Below are 16,640 nucleotides of genomic sequence, written 5' to 3'. Positions count from 1 at the left end.
CTCGGACCATTTGTATACACCATGTGCTCATCTCACCCACAGCATGTCTTGCGCAAGAAGCAATCCCCATACGTTTGAACAATTGCTTTGACAGACTCACAAATAATTGCATCACGATCAGTACGATTGTTCGCGACTAGGTTTCAAGAGTTAAGGCGTGTGTATTTGATTGGCCAGTTTTTGGGTGTTACCAACCTCCCCCAACCCCCTCACGGGAAGCGCCAGCCTCAGCAGATCTAAGTGCCCTATTTCCTTCCTTGCACGACGTCAACCCTTCCTTCCACGTTTGACACTCGTTCTTTGTTTGTTGCATCCCCGAGAACAACAATCGCTGACTTCCACATTCTGCATTCCATCCATCAAAGCACCCACGAGGCTCGCTGCAGCCTCGATTCGCTATCACCTGCAGATACGCTAAGATAGCAACCCCGCATCGTATTACCACTACAACACCATACTCACTGCTGCGATCGACAACGACGGTTCCTGAGTTACTTCGACAAACAACATCTTCGGAGAGGACCTCTCTGGCCTCACTCCAGCCCACAATGGGGCTCTTCAAGGCTCTCACCCTTCTGGCACTCACCACATCCCCTGCCTTTGCAAAGCCATACCCCGTCCACGATGAAGAGCTAATGCAACTCCACAACGCGACTCAAATCGACAGACGCGCTACGTGCAGCGGTGTGAGCTGCGGCTGGGACAATTGGCTCTGCTGTCCCTCAGGCTCGACCTGCATCACTGACGCGAGCAACCAGGCGCAGTGCGGTCCTGCTGGCGCCGCAGCTACAGGCGGCGGATGGGTGTACTACACAACAACCTGGGTTGAGACCGTCGGCGCCGTGACCAAGACGAGCGTCGGCTCTTCCTACACTGGTGGCAGCGGCGCTGCGACAACCGCTGCGTGCGGTAACAGCCAGAACCCGTGTGGGAGCGTCTGCTGCGACTCTGGATTCTACTGCAAAGCCTCTGGTACCTGCGCGCTGATCGCCGGCGGGAGCTCAGGCGGTATCGTGCCTACTGTGTCTGCGTCCGCACCCGTGCGACCTACATCTTCGACTTTGGTGGTTATCACATATACCGGCACCCCCACCGCAACAGTACCCTTCCAAACCCCCATCCCCACAGGCGCAAACGGCTCCCTCACCGAGACCGACGCCTCTAACGGCCTCTCCGGCGGCGCAATCGCCGGAATCGTCATTGGCGTCATCCTCGGTATCTTGCTCCTTCTCCTCCTCTGCCTGTTCTGCTGCGCCCGCGCTTTGTTCGACACACTCCTCGGCATCCTGGGTATTGGAGGTAAGAAGCGCAAGCACACGCACGAAGAGACGACATACATCGAGGACCACCATCACTCTGGCGGCGCCGCGGCGGGAGGCAGATGGTATGGCCAGGGACCCAGTAGGCCGAACAGGCCGATGAGCGAGAAGAAGTCGGGCATTGGGAAGGGGCTTGGTATGGCGGCTGCGCTGGGCGGGTTGGCGCTTGCGCTGGGATTGAAGAAGAAGCATGATAGGCGGGATGATAAGAGTACCACCGTCTCTGGGTCATCGTACTACTACAGTGACTACACATCATCTAGTAAGTAACTATCTTGAGAATTCTTGAGAACACGACACTAACAACTCCATAGGTAGCGCAAGTTCATCAGACCGCCACACACGGCACACGAGGCATTCGAGTAGACGATAGGATCCTTCCAACTCGTCAGCTTCGCGCTGAAGCTTGTACAAACGCTCCTCTTCTTTTACGACTTCGCGTCAATGTTTGCACATGGGCGGTTCATTTGCATTTCGCAGTACCTACGGGGCTGCTTTGGCGTTCGGCGTATGGTTCACGACTCACGAAAGATGATCTACGAGAGATGGATTAGGGGTAATGGTTTATGGAGGATGCCGACGAAATGAGACGAGTAAAACGGATACGAGACACGGGATAAGATGGAATGAATGGGAACGCACTGTAAATGTCACGGTGGCATCGAAGCTACGAATACGAACAACTCTTCTTTCAATGTTCCCCTTTCGTCTGCTTGTGCACCGCTCGCTGTCTTGACCATGCTTGACGAGCATCCTGCGCGAATTAGTGTGGATGTCAAACAGGAGGGCGGAATGAATCGATGGACGACCTATGGAAGTTGATTTGGACAGCGATACGCAGATGAGAAAGGTGGTACTGCGGACATGAGAACGAATAATCTTCCTCTATGGTCGCAGTTCTCGGGATGTTGTACAGCTGTACCTTCCGACAACGTCGTTGATCGTGACACACCAACGCAGCTAGCATGATATACCTGGATGTTAGTCCAGCCTGCTTGTCCTGTCCATTGCGCGGGTCGCAAGAGAGAAGTCCTCGCACGATTCAATGTCACCCTTCGATGGAGTGGTTGTATTGTAGGGTTGTGTAGGGGTTTTCGATAGCGCGTTTTCGTCTGATTCTTGAGACGAGACTCGACATGCCTCACGAGATACGGCGAGGGCGACGCGGGTGTAGGGAGAGTTTTCAGAGTAAAGAATAGCTAGGAGCGGGGGCTAAAGAGGTGAGGATTGGCTCTGCACGATAAGAACAGGACGGAAGAAACCAAGATTCTGGAAACAAGCAAGTGTAGGCAACATGTCCGTAGGAGAGAAAGCGTAGTAAGACGGCGCGTGGGAACGAGAAGATGCGCGCGACGACACCACACAAAAATACAACCAAGCCCTTATGCAATTTGCAATCAGCAGCTGGAGTGGTTTATAGATTGTCTGAAGCCACTCTCTTTTGGTTCGTGCAAGCAATAAAGCTGCGTGCTCGATGTGCTTGGGATCAAATGTCGAAGTGGGGAAGGTGATCACAGCGGCCGCCATTACGCGCAGGGGGTTTTTAGAAGTGCTAGAAGAGGGTTTCATTATCTGCTCCGCAAGGTGTGCGTGAAGGAGACTCATGTGATTCTCCATGGGCCTATAGATATGTAGCCAACAGCATGATTCCTAGCAGGTGAGAGAGGAGCAGAAACTGAGTTGAAGGAGACCTTAAAACGGGAATGCGCTTCTTGTTTCTGTTGGAATGGGGCTCAGATCGACTGTTCGCATCACGATACCTTCATCGTTATTTTCAACTGGGTTTGTCAGATAGTATTATGTTGTCCCTCATTGCAACTCTGTGGCGTTCTCCACTTGACTGCTGAAAATCGTTGGAAGTGTGTAGGTATGATCTTCGCTTTCCGCAACAACACTTTGGGAACCTTTGAGTAGCGACGAAATATGTGCGCTGACGAGATCCTTGTGCTGACCAGCAAGCTGAATAGCTCGTCCATGTCAAAAGCATAGTTCAGTGTATGGTGCAGCGCAGCAAAGAGGATAGTGGACGGTTCTCAAGCAACTCTAGTTGAAGTTAGATAGACGAATTGGTCAGAAATTATCTAGCAACTTACGTTATACGTGCAACAATATGCCGCTCAGGCTTGTTATTGTTCAGCTCCTTAATCTTGGGCCATATTTCAATGGCCATAGACATTTTGTTGTCTATTGATTTCAATGAGATTCGGCAGACCGCCCTGATCAACACGGCAGAATTGAATATGTGAGCAGTGGCTTCGATCTTCAGCGGGCCCTGGCCCACAATGAAAGAGATGACGCCATTTTGCGAGTCCCTGCATGTCAAGTAGCAGCGATGCTAAGATTTTCCTGCTATCTGCGATCCAGTGATACTCTTTCAGATGTGTGCGTAGATGCTCGTGATCGAGCTACCATAGATCAGGTCACCCTAAACCGTGACATCGTCACTATTGACGTTCAGTGGCATGGATGCTCGAGCCGGGGCGACATCATCAGCTGTAACATATCCCGGAGGAGGATCCAGTATTGTGCTGTCAGCAGGGTCAACGTTTCCGAGTTCCTGTTTGCGCATGTTGTCGAGTCCAATGTCCGATAGTACCATTGCAAAGAAATGTAGAGGCAAATACTGGCGCTGATCGCAGGCTGTGAGAAAAGATTGATACAAGGCTGAGGATGTGCAGACCCGCATCCCGACTGGGGTCCACATACGATATCCTAAGCGAATGCTCATCAGAAGAGCAAGGCAGCCACTTGGATTGGCGATAGAGCTCATACGAAAGAGGAGAACATATCTGGATACCCGAAACGTCCGTACTCACGGCAGCGATCAGACTTCGCCCTCAACCTCTTCCACATTTGGTATCCTGTTCAGCTTCACATCAGTGAATTCCGCCACCTTCCTCACACACTGCATCAAAGCTTCGACATCCTCCTTACTTATGCCCACCCTCAGTGCGCCCCTGATATGCCACTTCGTCTCCAACTTCAGATTCTGGATCATGATCCCCGCAAGCACGATGACTTCTGTATCCCAATCATCCAGCACTTGTCGATCGGACAAGTAGAGGCCGTAGGTGATCTCCTCAGATATCCAACGGAAGTCCTTGTGAGCGTCGAAGAGAGCGAGTGTGTCTTCCGTGTTACCTGCGTAGATCTTCTTGAGCCAGTTAGCACCTCTTTGGTGATTCGCAGAGTCCGCGGCCCAGTCTTGGCGCGTAGAAGTATAGTCGCGATTCTCAGGGCGCTCGACTTTGCTGATTGCTAGGATGGCCTCGAGGGGTTTGCAGACGCCGACGATGGATACGAGCTTCACGAGAGCTTCGCGTAGGCGCCGGACTAGTGCTTGCCGTGCTTCCGATGACTGGTAAGAGGGTTGGCTGATGATATGGAGATACAGTTGGTCTGTAAACTCGGGCTCGGTGCCGCCGACTAGGGCGGCTAGGACGATGAGGTACCATCGTTTGCCGCCGAGGTTGGTTCTGGTGAAGCTTTCTTCGAGGGTGGTGAAGAGGGTGGCCAGGTCTTGGCGGACCTGTGGTGGTGAAGGCATGGTGGTTGAGTAGGATCGTGCTCACACTCTGTAATGTGGGGTTACGAGCTCTATCTGATGCTGAAGGCCAGTTACACCGTTATTGCTACTCGAAATGGAAGCGCTGCTTCATTGGCACGTTTGTGCTATTAAAGATGGTTTTTGTTGAGGTGGGGTAAATGATTAGGCAGCGGTGTGCGCCGGGCTCATAACCTGTTGAGGTAAAAGTGTACTGATTGAGAGTTGGAGGATTTCCAATGTTAGGAAAGTATGTGTACTAGTAAAGTTAGGTGGCAGGCACAAGCCATGTCATAGTACCTCTTTCTGGTATGAAGATAGACCCCTTCCAACAGTTTTGTCCACGATGCGAATGCCTTTCTTGTACGGCACAGTGCGCAATTTGGAATGATAAATTACCGCTTCGCACAGTGTTGATCATATCAATGAAATGATGAGTGGTGCCGCCAAAGCCGGCGCTGCTTAGTCATGTATGCGTCGCGTCGACGTCAGATCTTCACTTCTCACCTCTTTTCAATCCATCAAACTTCTTCAGAAATCATCATCATCTATCTGATGTTTAGTTAAGCTACTTGTCTGCGTAGTCTCAGTCTGCTTGTTGAAGCGAGCCGAGTCCTACAAGACTTCCTCTCGTGGCCTCACGCAATCTGGCACGATCAAGTTAAAAAACTCCCTTCGTCTTCTTGTTCTGCAAAGCCTACAGTCAAGGTCGAGGATGATGCGAATCAATACAATTGAACTTATACGAGCAGGCCAGGCGATGCACAATGCTGATCATTGCGTGCAGCAGGTTCACTTCGGAGGGCTCCGCGTGTCATCGACTCTGTTCTTGACCTGATCGAAATCACGCATCTCGATATATACAATCTCGACTTCCCTTCTGTGTCAGATTTCGGGCCGGTCAAGTTCCTTGAGACGGTGGTCACCCAACTACGGCAGCAAAAAGGCTACTTTGAGATCGGCCTGATTGAGATGACTCACGTGTGTTGCACTGTTCCGCAAGATAGCGTGTGCAATACCCTATACTCCTGAATAAATCCTCGAACGCGCCGACGATTGGATTGGCGTTCTATTGCGGAAAATGCTGCACATTGCAGACGGCAATAAGAGAGAAGAAACTACCGGGAAAGACGGCACTGATTTTGGGAGTGAAAATCACGCTTGTAGAGCATTCTGAGTATGCTTGTTGGCACAGTTGGATGTTGGAGTCGATTTTGCTTTAGGTTACTGAACACAGACAGCGATTGGAACGTATAATTTCTGCTTAAGAACCTTCCAATAGAGTTCGCACAACACATTCTTTGTCCAAGCAGAATCACTTCTCAGCAGTGCACTGTTTCAGTGCCTTTCATCAACATTGTCACTGTAACACAGATGCACTGTTCACCGATTTTGAGCATCATCGAGCTATGCGGAGCACTGTGAAAGCTTCTGTCGACAGTGCATGTCGCGCACTCCTATGTTTGCACGACAAGGAATTTCCATTCACTCACCTAGATCAGGCACAGATGTTACTAGCAGATTCTTGCCCAAATCATCATCACGAAAGACAAGCGCAACAATCATAACCCGGCTGTTCTTTGCTTTTTGATTTTTACAGGTGATCCCCTCCTTACCTACGTAGTCAAGCAACGGTCTACAAATTGAACAAAAATGACCGGAAAGCAAATATCTCTGCGCAAGAAGCTCTGGCCAAAAAGTCCTAGCAAGATCAACAAGAAGCGCAAAACTTTTGTTCCCTATAATAGCAGGGATCACAAATTGACAGGTCACCAAGAGTCGTGGGCTCGATCGCTTACTATGTCACTTTCCGGATGGCGTACCCGACAAAAGTTTCTCAAGTCTCAGCTTGAAGCTCATCTCAAGACCGAAGCCGAGCGTGACGTTCTGAACGCCCAGGACACTGCTCGATATGTTGCTCTGCAGATACAAAAGGGTGAGCTTGATGCGAAACTGCAGGCTGAAGCAGCACAAGAGTACGCTCAGAAAGCTGCTGTATGGGCGGACGTTCCATCTCCACCCAAAGCTCAGCCAGCACCGATTGTTCAACCAGCACCGGTCGTCGACTGGAGGGTCAAAGCTCACAACGGCATCATCAAGAAGAAGCTTTTAATTACCAAAAGGTGGAGCGCAGTGACTTGGAACCAAAAGTCAAACGTCCAAGAACGCCTTCTTTTGCTGGAAGATGATGGATTCGACATCAAAGGCCTACAAGATCGGAAGGCCACCAGTGAGGAAATCACAGCGATCATTCTCGAACGTGCGGCTGCACAGCAACAGCCTAGTATCACAAATGATACCCTGATGCAGCAGCCTGAAGAGTCTGAGAAGCAGCAAGAAGGATCTCAGGACTCATCACTGGTATGGCTTGATCCTGTGTTGAAGCAGTCAACATCATCGCCAGCAGTGTCAGCCTCCCCATCACCCAAGCATGCGCCATCACTAAGGTCTCAACCCACGACAGATGACCCGGCAGCACCTTTGCGTCAGCCTGTACCAGTATCTGGACCGCAGCCCGCAATACCTCCCGTCATCGAAGACAATGCACAGCCGTTCTACTTCGATGAACCTTACCAACCTCGAGCATCCCCTCGACTAAAGCGCAAATACGATCGTGGCATTGAACAAGGCCTGGAAGACGCAGCCGGCTCTTGCCTTGCTTTCAAGAAGCGCAAAGTTGAGGACCTAACAGAAGACGGGCTTCGACTGCAGGCTCTGCAAGAGATCAAACGCAAGGCTCTCCGCCGTGTCTTTCGGCCTGCACGGTCAATTTGCCGAAAATCTACTCCACTATCGAGGGTTGTTTTCTCTGCTGAGATTGCGCCCATAAATTGTACAGAGAAGCCCTCAATTACCACTCTGGACTATCTGTACGCTAAGCGAGCAAAAGAGCAAACATCCAACGGGCTCCTCCGTGTATCTTCACATGGCTTCGAGCATATGATGGGCGAGTTGCGCTTCTTGACAGACACCAGCAATCTGGCTGACACTGACATATCTATTTACGACCCAGACTTCGACGAAGAACCAACCTATGGCTCTATAAGTGCAGAAGATCGTATCAAGCAGAACTTGCGTAAGCTCCAGCGCCAAAAGTCGCGCATCGCCATTTCGAAAGACGAAAGGGGCTGTCTGGTGGTCCAAGGCGAGACAAGGACGCTGGCTGAGCTGTTCAAAGTGCTCGGGGAACAAGGGCTCTACCATACCGTCGATTGGAAGTGGGATGGACTGCGGTTGAGCCCTTCGAGCAGCATCCCGTGGTCGTTGAGCCCGGAGACGCAAAGTACGCTGATGGAAGCCGAATCCCGACTTAGACGATATGCGTAAGTACGGGGGTAGAAATCTATGTAGATAGGGTAGGGTACGGGCCAGAAGAATAGCCTTGAAGGTATATTGAGAAATGCTAACGGTTCCGAGCGAACAAGGGCGCAACGTAATCGTCAACACATGAGAGTTGAGTCAAGCAGCCCAGGAAGACACAACGGTTTAGACTTCAGATTTTCACACGTCAGTTATCAGATAGGCTCTGGAACTAGTCAGCGTATGTCGCAATAGCAGCTCAGCATCCCTACCTTTCTGTGCCTCCCTCGCAATCGCCTTCAAACATTCCACAGCCTCCTCTTCCCTCCCCTCAGGCACAAAGAAATGATCATGAAAATACCCGCTCACAGGATTGAGACCAATGCTTAACTCTTTCAGCTTGTTCGTGACAACCGCAACAAAGCCCACCGCTTCCAGACTAGAATGTACATCTAGCGTGATCATTCGGCTCGCAAACGTGTACTGAATCTTCTCTGCATCGGCTGCAGCTTTCGTTGTGATCAAAGTTGTGCCCTCGGATTCGCGGAAGAGCATTTGAACAGGAAGTGTTGTTGGGATGGCGGTGTTGTGGGCGAAGGTTGCGAAAACGAACGTTTCAGGCGAGAGCACGGGTTTGAGAGAGGCGAGGAGCTTTGACAGCGACAGTTCTCCGGGAGCAGACATCTCTGGTGAATTCTGTTTAGGTCTGAAGCTGTAAATGTCAAGGTGCTACTTTGTGTTTTGATGCGAAAGTGGTTGATGATGCGCCCTATGTCATGTAAAGCTTTTCAAGTTGAGCTAATCCGAACTTAGCCAACGCTCCTCCTAAAATGGCGCGCAGACACTCATCTTGTTCGAAGCGCCTCTACTATTATGAAGACAATGTACAGAAAACCTAAGGACAATTGCAAATAGCTTCTATTCAAATCGTCTCATCAATGGTACGTCTGGGTAGATGTTGCTCGTGTATATAGTAAGGATTGTAAACACAGGTATCTTCCACAAAGCTTACACAAACAGGATAGATATTGTACATTAATGCCTTCGTCAGTCTTTGGGGTGTTTACATGACATGTCGTTTCGTCTCTTGTATCCTATTCCGTTGCCCCAGTCAATTTTGCTCTTCACTTCAGCTCGTGGCGGTCTCGTTCGATCTTGGATGCTTCGTCCCGCCCTCACAATCGTGCAAAGCGAAGACCGTTGCGACTAGCAACACAAGCACTCCGGGTAATGTCAAGTAACTCGGGTTCAAAGTTTTTCGCATGTCTCGGAGATGTCAACAAGCGCTGTGGGGCAATTGGCTATAGCAACATAACCACTAACGATGGCGTGCTAGCCATACTATTTCGACCATCGCGACACTTTGAGGAGTGCTATTTACTTTAGATGTACAATCAGCCTGTCCTATATTTCCCGAACTTGTTTACCGAAGTCCTCGGATCCGCTGATATGTGCTTGGCTGACATACCGTGGCCGTTCATTCGCGCCTCGATGCAAGCCCATAGCAGCCACACCAGGGTACGTTGCATGAACTACGTAGCCCCGTAGAATCCTGGGCATTTTCGAGCAGTTTTATGTGGTCTTGATAAGCACGACAGAGCAGTGGGCGTATTGCAATATTCGACATTTTTCGCCTTCGTTGCGTGCCTGAGCGCGTGCCAATATGCCGAGACTGCATATAAGGCTCCTGACGAGGCATCGTCCTTGCCAATCCAGCTCTTTGATATTGATGCAAAATGGTTTGTGACGTCAGAAGCGGCCGCGACTCGGACATTGAGCAGACGACCTTCACTATCGATTCGGACTCGAAGCAGATTTCGTCCGAGTATCCCAGCTCAGATGATGTCTCGAAAGAAGTGAGGAAGCCCGAGTACAACGATAGAGATGCTTTCATCGGCGGTGGCTCTATTGAGGCTTACGAGCCAATTGAGGAATATGAAGGTCGACACCGCTATGATCCCAAAGCTCAGTGGACGGAGGAAGAAGAGAAGAAACTTGTGCGAAAGCTAGACTACCGCATCTGCTCCTGGGTGTGTCTGATGTTCTTCGGTAAGTGGACATCGATATCGTCAGTACATGTTCGCTGACTTCCTACAAGCATTGCAACTCGACAGAGGCAACATCTCGCAAGCGCTCTCAGACAACATGCTGAAGGACCTTGGTTTGTCGACAAACCAGTACAACTACGGCATGATGATCTTCTACCTTTGCTTCCTGTCCGCAGAAGTCCCATCGCAGATGATATCGAAGAAGCTTGGTCCTGATGTCTGGATTCCTATCCAGATGGTGACGTGGAGTGTCGTCGGTATTTGCCAGGCCCTCATCACCGGCGAAAAGAGCTTCTACGCCACACGCGCCCTGTTGGGTCTTATTGAGGGTGGCTTCATCCCAGATGCGATACTGTACCTCAGCTACTTCTACAAGAACACTGAGATGCCGGTACGGATGAGTTACTTCTATTGTGCGTCCAACGGTACTTTCATCGTTGCCGCGTTCCTGGCTTTCGGCATCCTCCACATGCGCGACACAGGAGGCTGGGAAGGCTGGAGGTGGCTTTTCGCGTTGGAAGGAGCTTTGACGTTGCTTATTGGTGTCTTGTCTTGGTTCTACCTGCCTCCTAGTCCCACACAGACCGCGAGTTGGTTTAGAGGGAAGGATGGATGGTTCACCGAGCGCGAAGAGGTCATCATGGTTAACCGCGTGCTGAGAGACGACCCTGCGAAGGTATGCTAGCTGTTTCTTTGGTGTGATCCAAGCTAACCTCGTGCTCAGGGCGGCATGCACAATCGCCAAGGCCTAACGCTCAAGTTGCTCTGGGACTCGCTGATGGACTACGACCTTTGGCCGATGTACCTCATCAGTTTCACGATGTTGATTCCTACGAATCCTGTGAATGCTTACCTGACCCTCAGTCTGCGCAATCATGGCTTCGACACCTTCCAAACCAACCTTCTGACCATTCCGGCATACGTGCTTTTCTTGATCCAGCTGCTGTTCTGGACGAGGGTCTCTGAGTGGATCAACAACCGGATGGCCGTTGTGCTATTCTACTCTTTCTGGTGCTTGCCGCTCTTGCTGGCGTTGGAGCTGTTGCCAGGCAATGCCAGCCCCTGGTCATGGTACACGGTCACCGTTCTGCTCATCGGCTTCCCGTATATCCACTCCATCATGGGTAAGTACTTTCTGTTGTTTCGTATAAGTGTCTAGTCTAACACTCATCGTAGTCAGTCTCGTCTCGCGTAACGCTGGCTCCGTGCGCACTCGTACGATTGGCAGTGCCATGTACAACATGATTTGCCAGGCCAGTTCCGTCATTGCGTCGCAAATATACCGTGACGACGACAAGCCATTGTACCGTCGCGGAAACAAAGTCCTCTTAGGCATCGTCGCATGGAACGTCATAATGACTATCTTCATCAAGGGATACTTCATGTGGAGGAATAAGTCGAGGGACCGTGTCTGGAACGACATGACAGTGGAACAGAAGGACCACTACATCAAGACCACAAAAGACAAGGGTAACAAGAGGCTCGACTTCCGTTTCGCACACTAGACATGTGGGACTCGAGTATTACTGCATACAAAGTCAAGGGTCTTCGGACGTTGATACTATGCTTGCATTGGATGATAAAACTGGATACATAGAAGGAAAACTCTGTTTCGTATCGTTGTCCGATCGTGCTTTGCCTCTCACACATGCGATCACGACCTTCGCGGTGACCTGCTCAGTCGTCATTGTGATCATCCAAGGCATTGCACCGAGATAACACCTTTGTAACGCCGCAACGGCTGAAGTTTGTCCTGCGATGCCTCGGTTGCAGTTACCCGCGCACACCACGAAGCCGTTTAGGGCTGCATCCCCGCTCCGCCCCGTCGTGATGTCATTTTCTGAACATCATTCTTTCGGGTACTCTCAGAAGGCATAATAAATCTGTCAACTGGTTTCCTCTCCTCTCCCCAAAGCTCACGTATACCCAACACTCCATTATATCAAACATCAACAACTATGGCACCCAAGATCCTCTTCGTCCTTACCTCCCACAACAAGCTGGGCAACGTCGACAAGCCCACCGGATGGTACTTGCCAGAGCTGGCCCACCCCTACCATATTCTTCACAACAAGGCCGAAATCACAGTCGCATCGCCAAAAGGTGGTGAGTCGCCTCTCGACCCATCATCAGTTGAGGCTGCCAAGGATGATGTCTCTGTCAACTTCTTGAAGAACAACGAATCGGTCTGGAAGAACACACAGAAGCTGGACCAGTTCGTTGGAAGGGCCAAGGACTTCGATGCAATCTTTTACGTCGGTGGTCATGGCCCCATGTTCGACCTTGTCGACAACCCCACATCTCAGCAGCTCATCCGCGAGTTCTGGGAGGCGGATAAGATTGTCTCAGCAGTCTGCCACGCACCTGCAGTGTTTTATGACGCCAAGCTCTCAGACGGCAGCCTCTTGGTTGCTGGCAAGGAGGTCACAGCTTTCACAAATGTCGAGGAGGAACAGGCTGGCTTGACAGACGCCGTGCCTTTCCTTCCTGAGGATGCGCTGCAGAAGGCCTCGGGCGGCAAATTCGTCAAAGCCGCCGAGCCGTGGGGCGAGAAGGTCGCTATCTCTGGACGCCTGATCACTGGACAAAACCCAGCGAGTGCGACAGCTGTTGGGGAGGCCCTCGCGAAGGCATTAGGAATCTAGGTTCCAATAGCTAAGTAGAAAGGAATAGATAAAAGTCACACTTCACGGCCAAGACCGTCTTTGCCCGCATCGCTACCCATATGTTTGAGAACGAGATGCGCTAACATTCACGACAATTAGGGCGCCTTCGAGTTCCATTCCAAGGTTGAGCAAGTTGCGCTAGACTGGACTGAGTCTCTGTTTGTTGACCCTGCGGCGGCTTCACCACCGCACCTTCCTCGGGCCCATGTCACGACGGAGCACGTGCGCACGCGCTTGAAATGCGACTTATCACATGCTTCACCGCGCGGAATCGACGCGTCACGCCATATTTGCCTTCACCGTCACTTTGGTAGTACCGTAGATGTCTGCGCCCGTTTGGTGTCACCAAGCTTTGCTGCCTGGAGCAAGCCTCTCATTGGTCAACCACACCAAAGACCTGGGAAGGTAAATGAACAAGAAGCTAACCATCCAGCCTCGCCATTGACGCCGCCCGCTCGCTTTCTCGTCTTCGTTCTCTCCATATTCCACCCAGCGCTGGCGCACCGAGCTACAGCTGCAGGTATGGCGCCCAAAGAGGTCAATCGATACGCTGTCTTTTGCGAAGGGAATGAGAATCGTCCAGCGCCTCCTCCAGTCGAAGATCCGTTTAAAAACCCATTCCTCAACCAGGTCGCAGACAATCCTCTGCCATGGCAAAACGTCAAGAAGCGTGGTGCCCCTCCAGTGCCAGCAGCCGCCGCACCACCTCGGACCCTTGTCATCAAAGATGCTCAAAGGCCACTCCATTGCCGGACTTCAAGCACACAAGCACGCACGCGCGCCATCTCGAATGTCACGACGACGAGTGACAAGCCCTACGATCCACACGAGAATTGGTGCGGCGCCTGCAACATCAAATTTCCTAACAAGACTGCACTTCAGAGCCACGTGAAGCAGACGCTAGATCACAAGCACTACTGCAACCTTTGCGTTCGCGTGTTCAAGGACCGCAATGGTCTCAAGAATCATGTCGATAACACTAGGGGTCATGAGACCTTCTGCAACCTATGCCTCAGCGCCTTCAAAGACGAGTGGGGTCTGAAGAATCATTTTGAAAACAACTACCAGGTCGATCATCGATTCGTATGTCTGACATGTCTGCTTGGCTTTCACAGTCAGGCGGATCTGGACAGACACTTGAAGACAGCAAAGAAGCACACCTGGTGCATGACCTGCCATCGACCCTTCAGCTCTCAGAATGAGCGCGACAAGCATTGGAGGACGACTATAGGTGAGTGGTTACGGGGTCAAGCATGCAGACCTTCGAAATGCTAATCCCACATCGCAGCTCACAAGCACTGCCTACAGGTTGGATGCGACTTCGATGGACCAGATGTTGCTGCTCTAGAAGCACACTACGAACATGATCACTTCAGGTGTGACGGCTGCAGGCGTATCTTTCCAAGTCAGACCAAGCTGTTCCAGCACCAGGAAGACTGCAACCTGCCAGTCGCATGCCCTCAATGCGAAGAGCCGTGCGCAGGTCAAGGTGGGCTTGCTCGTCACTTGCAGCAATGCTTTGCTTGTGATCAATGTGGTTTTTATACCCCACATGAGGGCAATTTCCGCATTGTGAGTGTCGCTGATATTGTTGTTGCATCCTAATATACATGCTAACGAGGGGAACAGCACATGACGAAGCATGCAGTCGCTGCGATTCCGTGCTGGGGCTGCAGCCTGCCTATGCGCACGTTCTCGAGCCTCATCAACCATCTCGAGTCAGGTGCATGCCCCAAGTTTCACGATCCTTCACTTCTGCTCCAGGAACTAGGTGAATGGTGGTATTCGCCACTTTTCATGGATCTGGACATCCATGCGCAGATTCGCACTGGGCGCATAAACGTCAGTGAAGTGCACGAGTGGATGCACAGCGGCATTCTCATGCCTTTCATCTGCCGCAACGAGAATTGTAAGAAAACATTCGGCCATCTCAGCTCTTTGGTGCTGCATTTGGAGAGTCAGGCGTGCGAGTGGGATATTGAACGGCTGAATGTTCCTGGTCTGGAGACCTTATTCAAGGGCAGGTGCTTGAGGAGGGACAGCGCACACGACTAGCGGACACAGTGCATGTGAAGAACTAGATAGGCAACCTTGAGCCACACTCGTTTCCCATTCACGGCATCATAGTCTCCATAGTTTACTATTGAGAAGTATATGCTCACTTCTAAGACATTTTGCTGCCGACGTACATCGTCGAATCTGTGAAGACAGGTATCTCAATCAGCCAGAATAGCCTCACCGTACAACTCAATGCTGTCTGATCTATGAAATTGGCTTGGAGACTCCATACATTCAAGCCAAGCTATACAGTTTTGTACATTCGGCGTTGGGTCGCCGGTGTCTTGTGGCGGAGCTTGCTGGCACCGTTTGTCATGTCGCTCCTTTCGTCCCTTCACTTTCACTTTCGCCAGCACCACTATGACTTGACCCCCAACGCGACTTGCCTCTCACTTTGCATTGCGTACCGCGAACTGCCTTCAGGAATTTTGACGTTCTCAACACCACTCTCCGCCCTCAACCACAGCACTCTCCCGCCGCTTGTATACGCCAACACAACACACAATGGCGCGCGCTTACCGACCACAAGACTTTTGGAGGCTAAAATTCGCCACCTCATCCTAAAGCTCCCGTCAACATGGAGTTGCTGCAGTCAGTCCGGAGGGCTGTGTGGCTGACGCCGCTCCTCATTCTCTTATTCCTGCTCCCAAGGTCTGGGTCCTTCCTCACCCTACTCTCCCTTGTGTCATTCGACATTATTTCCGGCATCCTTCACGGCATATTCTTTGACCTTCTGAGTCTGCTTGGGATGAATCTGCGGCTGCTCAGTGCAGTGCCACTTGGGGTCTTCATCGTCTGCTGCATCATTCTTCCAATGATCGATCATATAGACGAGACTTTCGATCGCATTGACCGGGGTGCTCACAATATGGTAGCCGACTCGTATGAAGTTACCAGTCGGTTCTTGCTCGTTCATTTACTGGGTCTACTTGACCTGGTGAGAGCGACTTTGGCACACAATGCACACGTAACGTACCGAGGTGGTGAATGGAGAAAACTTCTAAGCATAAGAAGCACGAAGTTTCTCAGGCGCAAGCTGAAGTGGGCAAAGAGTCGCGTTGCACCTCACATGCACAAAACCGCCCCAAGATCACATCACTATCATGAACCTCACAGCCGAGAACAGCAATCTTGCCGAAATCGTTCCTCTCCTCATTGTCTTTTGGGGCAAGGTACTGCAGACGTCCGCTCGAAGGTCAAGCAATACATGCAATTCGAGCGGCTTGACACTCAACTCCAACAATCCCAACAACAGCACCTCTCGAGCAAAAAGCAATATATGCAGCTGAAGGCGCAGCTTAACACCGCCGTAGACAACACTGAAAAACACCTCAAAGCTGCGAATGAAGAGAACATTGAGTTGCACCAACAGCTCTATTCGAGCAATAAGCAATATATGTACCTCAAGAACATTTCGACAGTACTTACAGAAATGCTGAAGGGTACTAAAAGGACCTTGGAGCAAAGAATAGGAAAACACCGTTTTGCGCTAGCAGATCAAAGACGTTACAGCCAAGTCGGCGGCATTGAGGAAGTAGCACGCGAGACCGAGAAGACGATGGAGTCACTACAGGCGAGGTAGCAAAGCTTCCAGGACGAGAAAGTGCAGCAAGGTATGATTTTACGAACAGTGCAAATGTCTTAATGTGTACTGTAGCGGTGTGGACTGCTGTAGAATACTGATAGTTACGGTAAACGATAACGT

At 51.0% G+C, this 16,640-nt stretch overlaps 7 protein-coding genes across 7 annotated transcripts; 5 read left to right on the top strand and 2 right to left on the bottom strand.

The window, feature by feature from the left end:
* Nucleotides 1-344: 344 nt before the first annotated feature.
* BU25DRAFT_70596 (uncharacterized protein) lies at nt 345-1,821 on the top strand. The gene is made up of 2 exons (XM_033712028.1): nt 345-1,581; nt 1,634-1,821. Exons 1-2 carry the CDS (start codon nt 549-551, stop codon nt 1,690-1,692), a joined length of 1,092 nt encoding a protein of 363 aa, XP_033561375.1. The 5' UTR covers nt 345-548; the 3' UTR covers nt 1,693-1,821.
* A 2,052-nt stretch (nt 1,822-3,873) lies between these two features.
* On the bottom strand, nt 3,874-5,264 carry BU25DRAFT_411246 (uncharacterized protein). Its single transcript, XM_033706507.1, has one exon. The coding sequence runs from the start codon at nt 4,864-4,866 to the stop codon at nt 4,144-4,146; it is 723 nt and encodes a 240-aa protein (XP_033561374.1). The 5' UTR covers nt 4,867-5,264; the 3' UTR covers nt 3,874-4,143.
* A 1,252-nt stretch (nt 5,265-6,516) lies between these two features.
* BU25DRAFT_458977 (uncharacterized protein) lies at nt 6,517-8,190 on the top strand (the record flags this gene model as incomplete). The annotated part of the gene is made up of 1 exon (XM_033710249.1): nt 6,517-8,190. The coding sequence occupies one exon, from the start codon at nt 6,517-6,519 to the stop codon at nt 8,188-8,190; it is 1,674 nt and encodes a 557-aa protein (XP_033561373.1).
* Nucleotides 8,191-8,281: 91 nt separating this feature from the next.
* Nucleotides 8,282-8,894, bottom strand: BU25DRAFT_368941 (uncharacterized protein). The gene is made up of 2 exons (XM_033703908.1): nt 8,436-8,894; nt 8,282-8,389 (listed from the first exon to the last, which is right to left on the bottom strand). Exons 1-2 carry the CDS (start codon nt 8,845-8,847, stop codon nt 8,379-8,381), a joined length of 423 nt encoding a protein of 140 aa, XP_033561372.1. The 5' UTR covers nt 8,848-8,894; the 3' UTR covers nt 8,282-8,378.
* A 1,005-nt stretch (nt 8,895-9,899) lies between these two features.
* BU25DRAFT_469625 (MFS general substrate transporter) lies at nt 9,900-12,045 on the top strand (the record flags this gene model as incomplete). The annotated part of the gene is made up of 4 exons (XM_033710767.1): nt 9,900-10,212; nt 10,262-10,887; nt 10,936-11,335; nt 11,388-12,045. The coding sequence occupies 4 exons, from the start codon at nt 9,900-9,902 to the stop codon at nt 11,714-11,716; spliced, it is 1,668 nt and encodes a 555-aa protein (XP_033561371.1). The 3' UTR covers nt 11,717-12,045.
* A 27-nt stretch (nt 12,046-12,072) lies between these two features.
* On the top strand, nt 12,073-12,895 carry BU25DRAFT_411244 (class I glutamine amidotransferase-like protein). The gene has a single exon (XM_033706506.1). The coding sequence runs from the start codon at nt 12,170-12,172 to the stop codon at nt 12,854-12,856; it is 687 nt and encodes a 228-aa protein (XP_033561370.1). The 5' UTR covers nt 12,073-12,169; the 3' UTR covers nt 12,857-12,895.
* A 325-nt stretch (nt 12,896-13,220) lies between these two features.
* On the top strand, nt 13,221-15,008 carry BU25DRAFT_393879 (uncharacterized protein). The gene is made up of 3 exons (XM_033704716.1): nt 13,221-14,108; nt 14,166-14,449; nt 14,507-15,008. The coding sequence occupies exons 1-3, from the start codon at nt 13,400-13,402 to the stop codon at nt 14,930-14,932; spliced, it is 1,419 nt and encodes a 472-aa protein (XP_033561369.1). The 5' UTR covers nt 13,221-13,399; the 3' UTR covers nt 14,933-15,008.
* Nucleotides 15,009-16,640: the final 1,632 nt, after the last annotated feature.

Source organism: Macroventuria anomochaeta (assembly GCF_010093625.1).
Source record: "Macroventuria anomochaeta strain CBS 525.71 unplaced genomic scaffold BU25scaffold_18, whole genome shotgun sequence".
Taxonomy (NCBI): domain Eukaryota; kingdom Fungi; phylum Ascomycota; class Dothideomycetes; order Pleosporales; family Didymellaceae; genus Macroventuria; species Macroventuria anomochaeta.
This window is presented reverse-complemented; position numbering and strand designations above follow the sequence as displayed.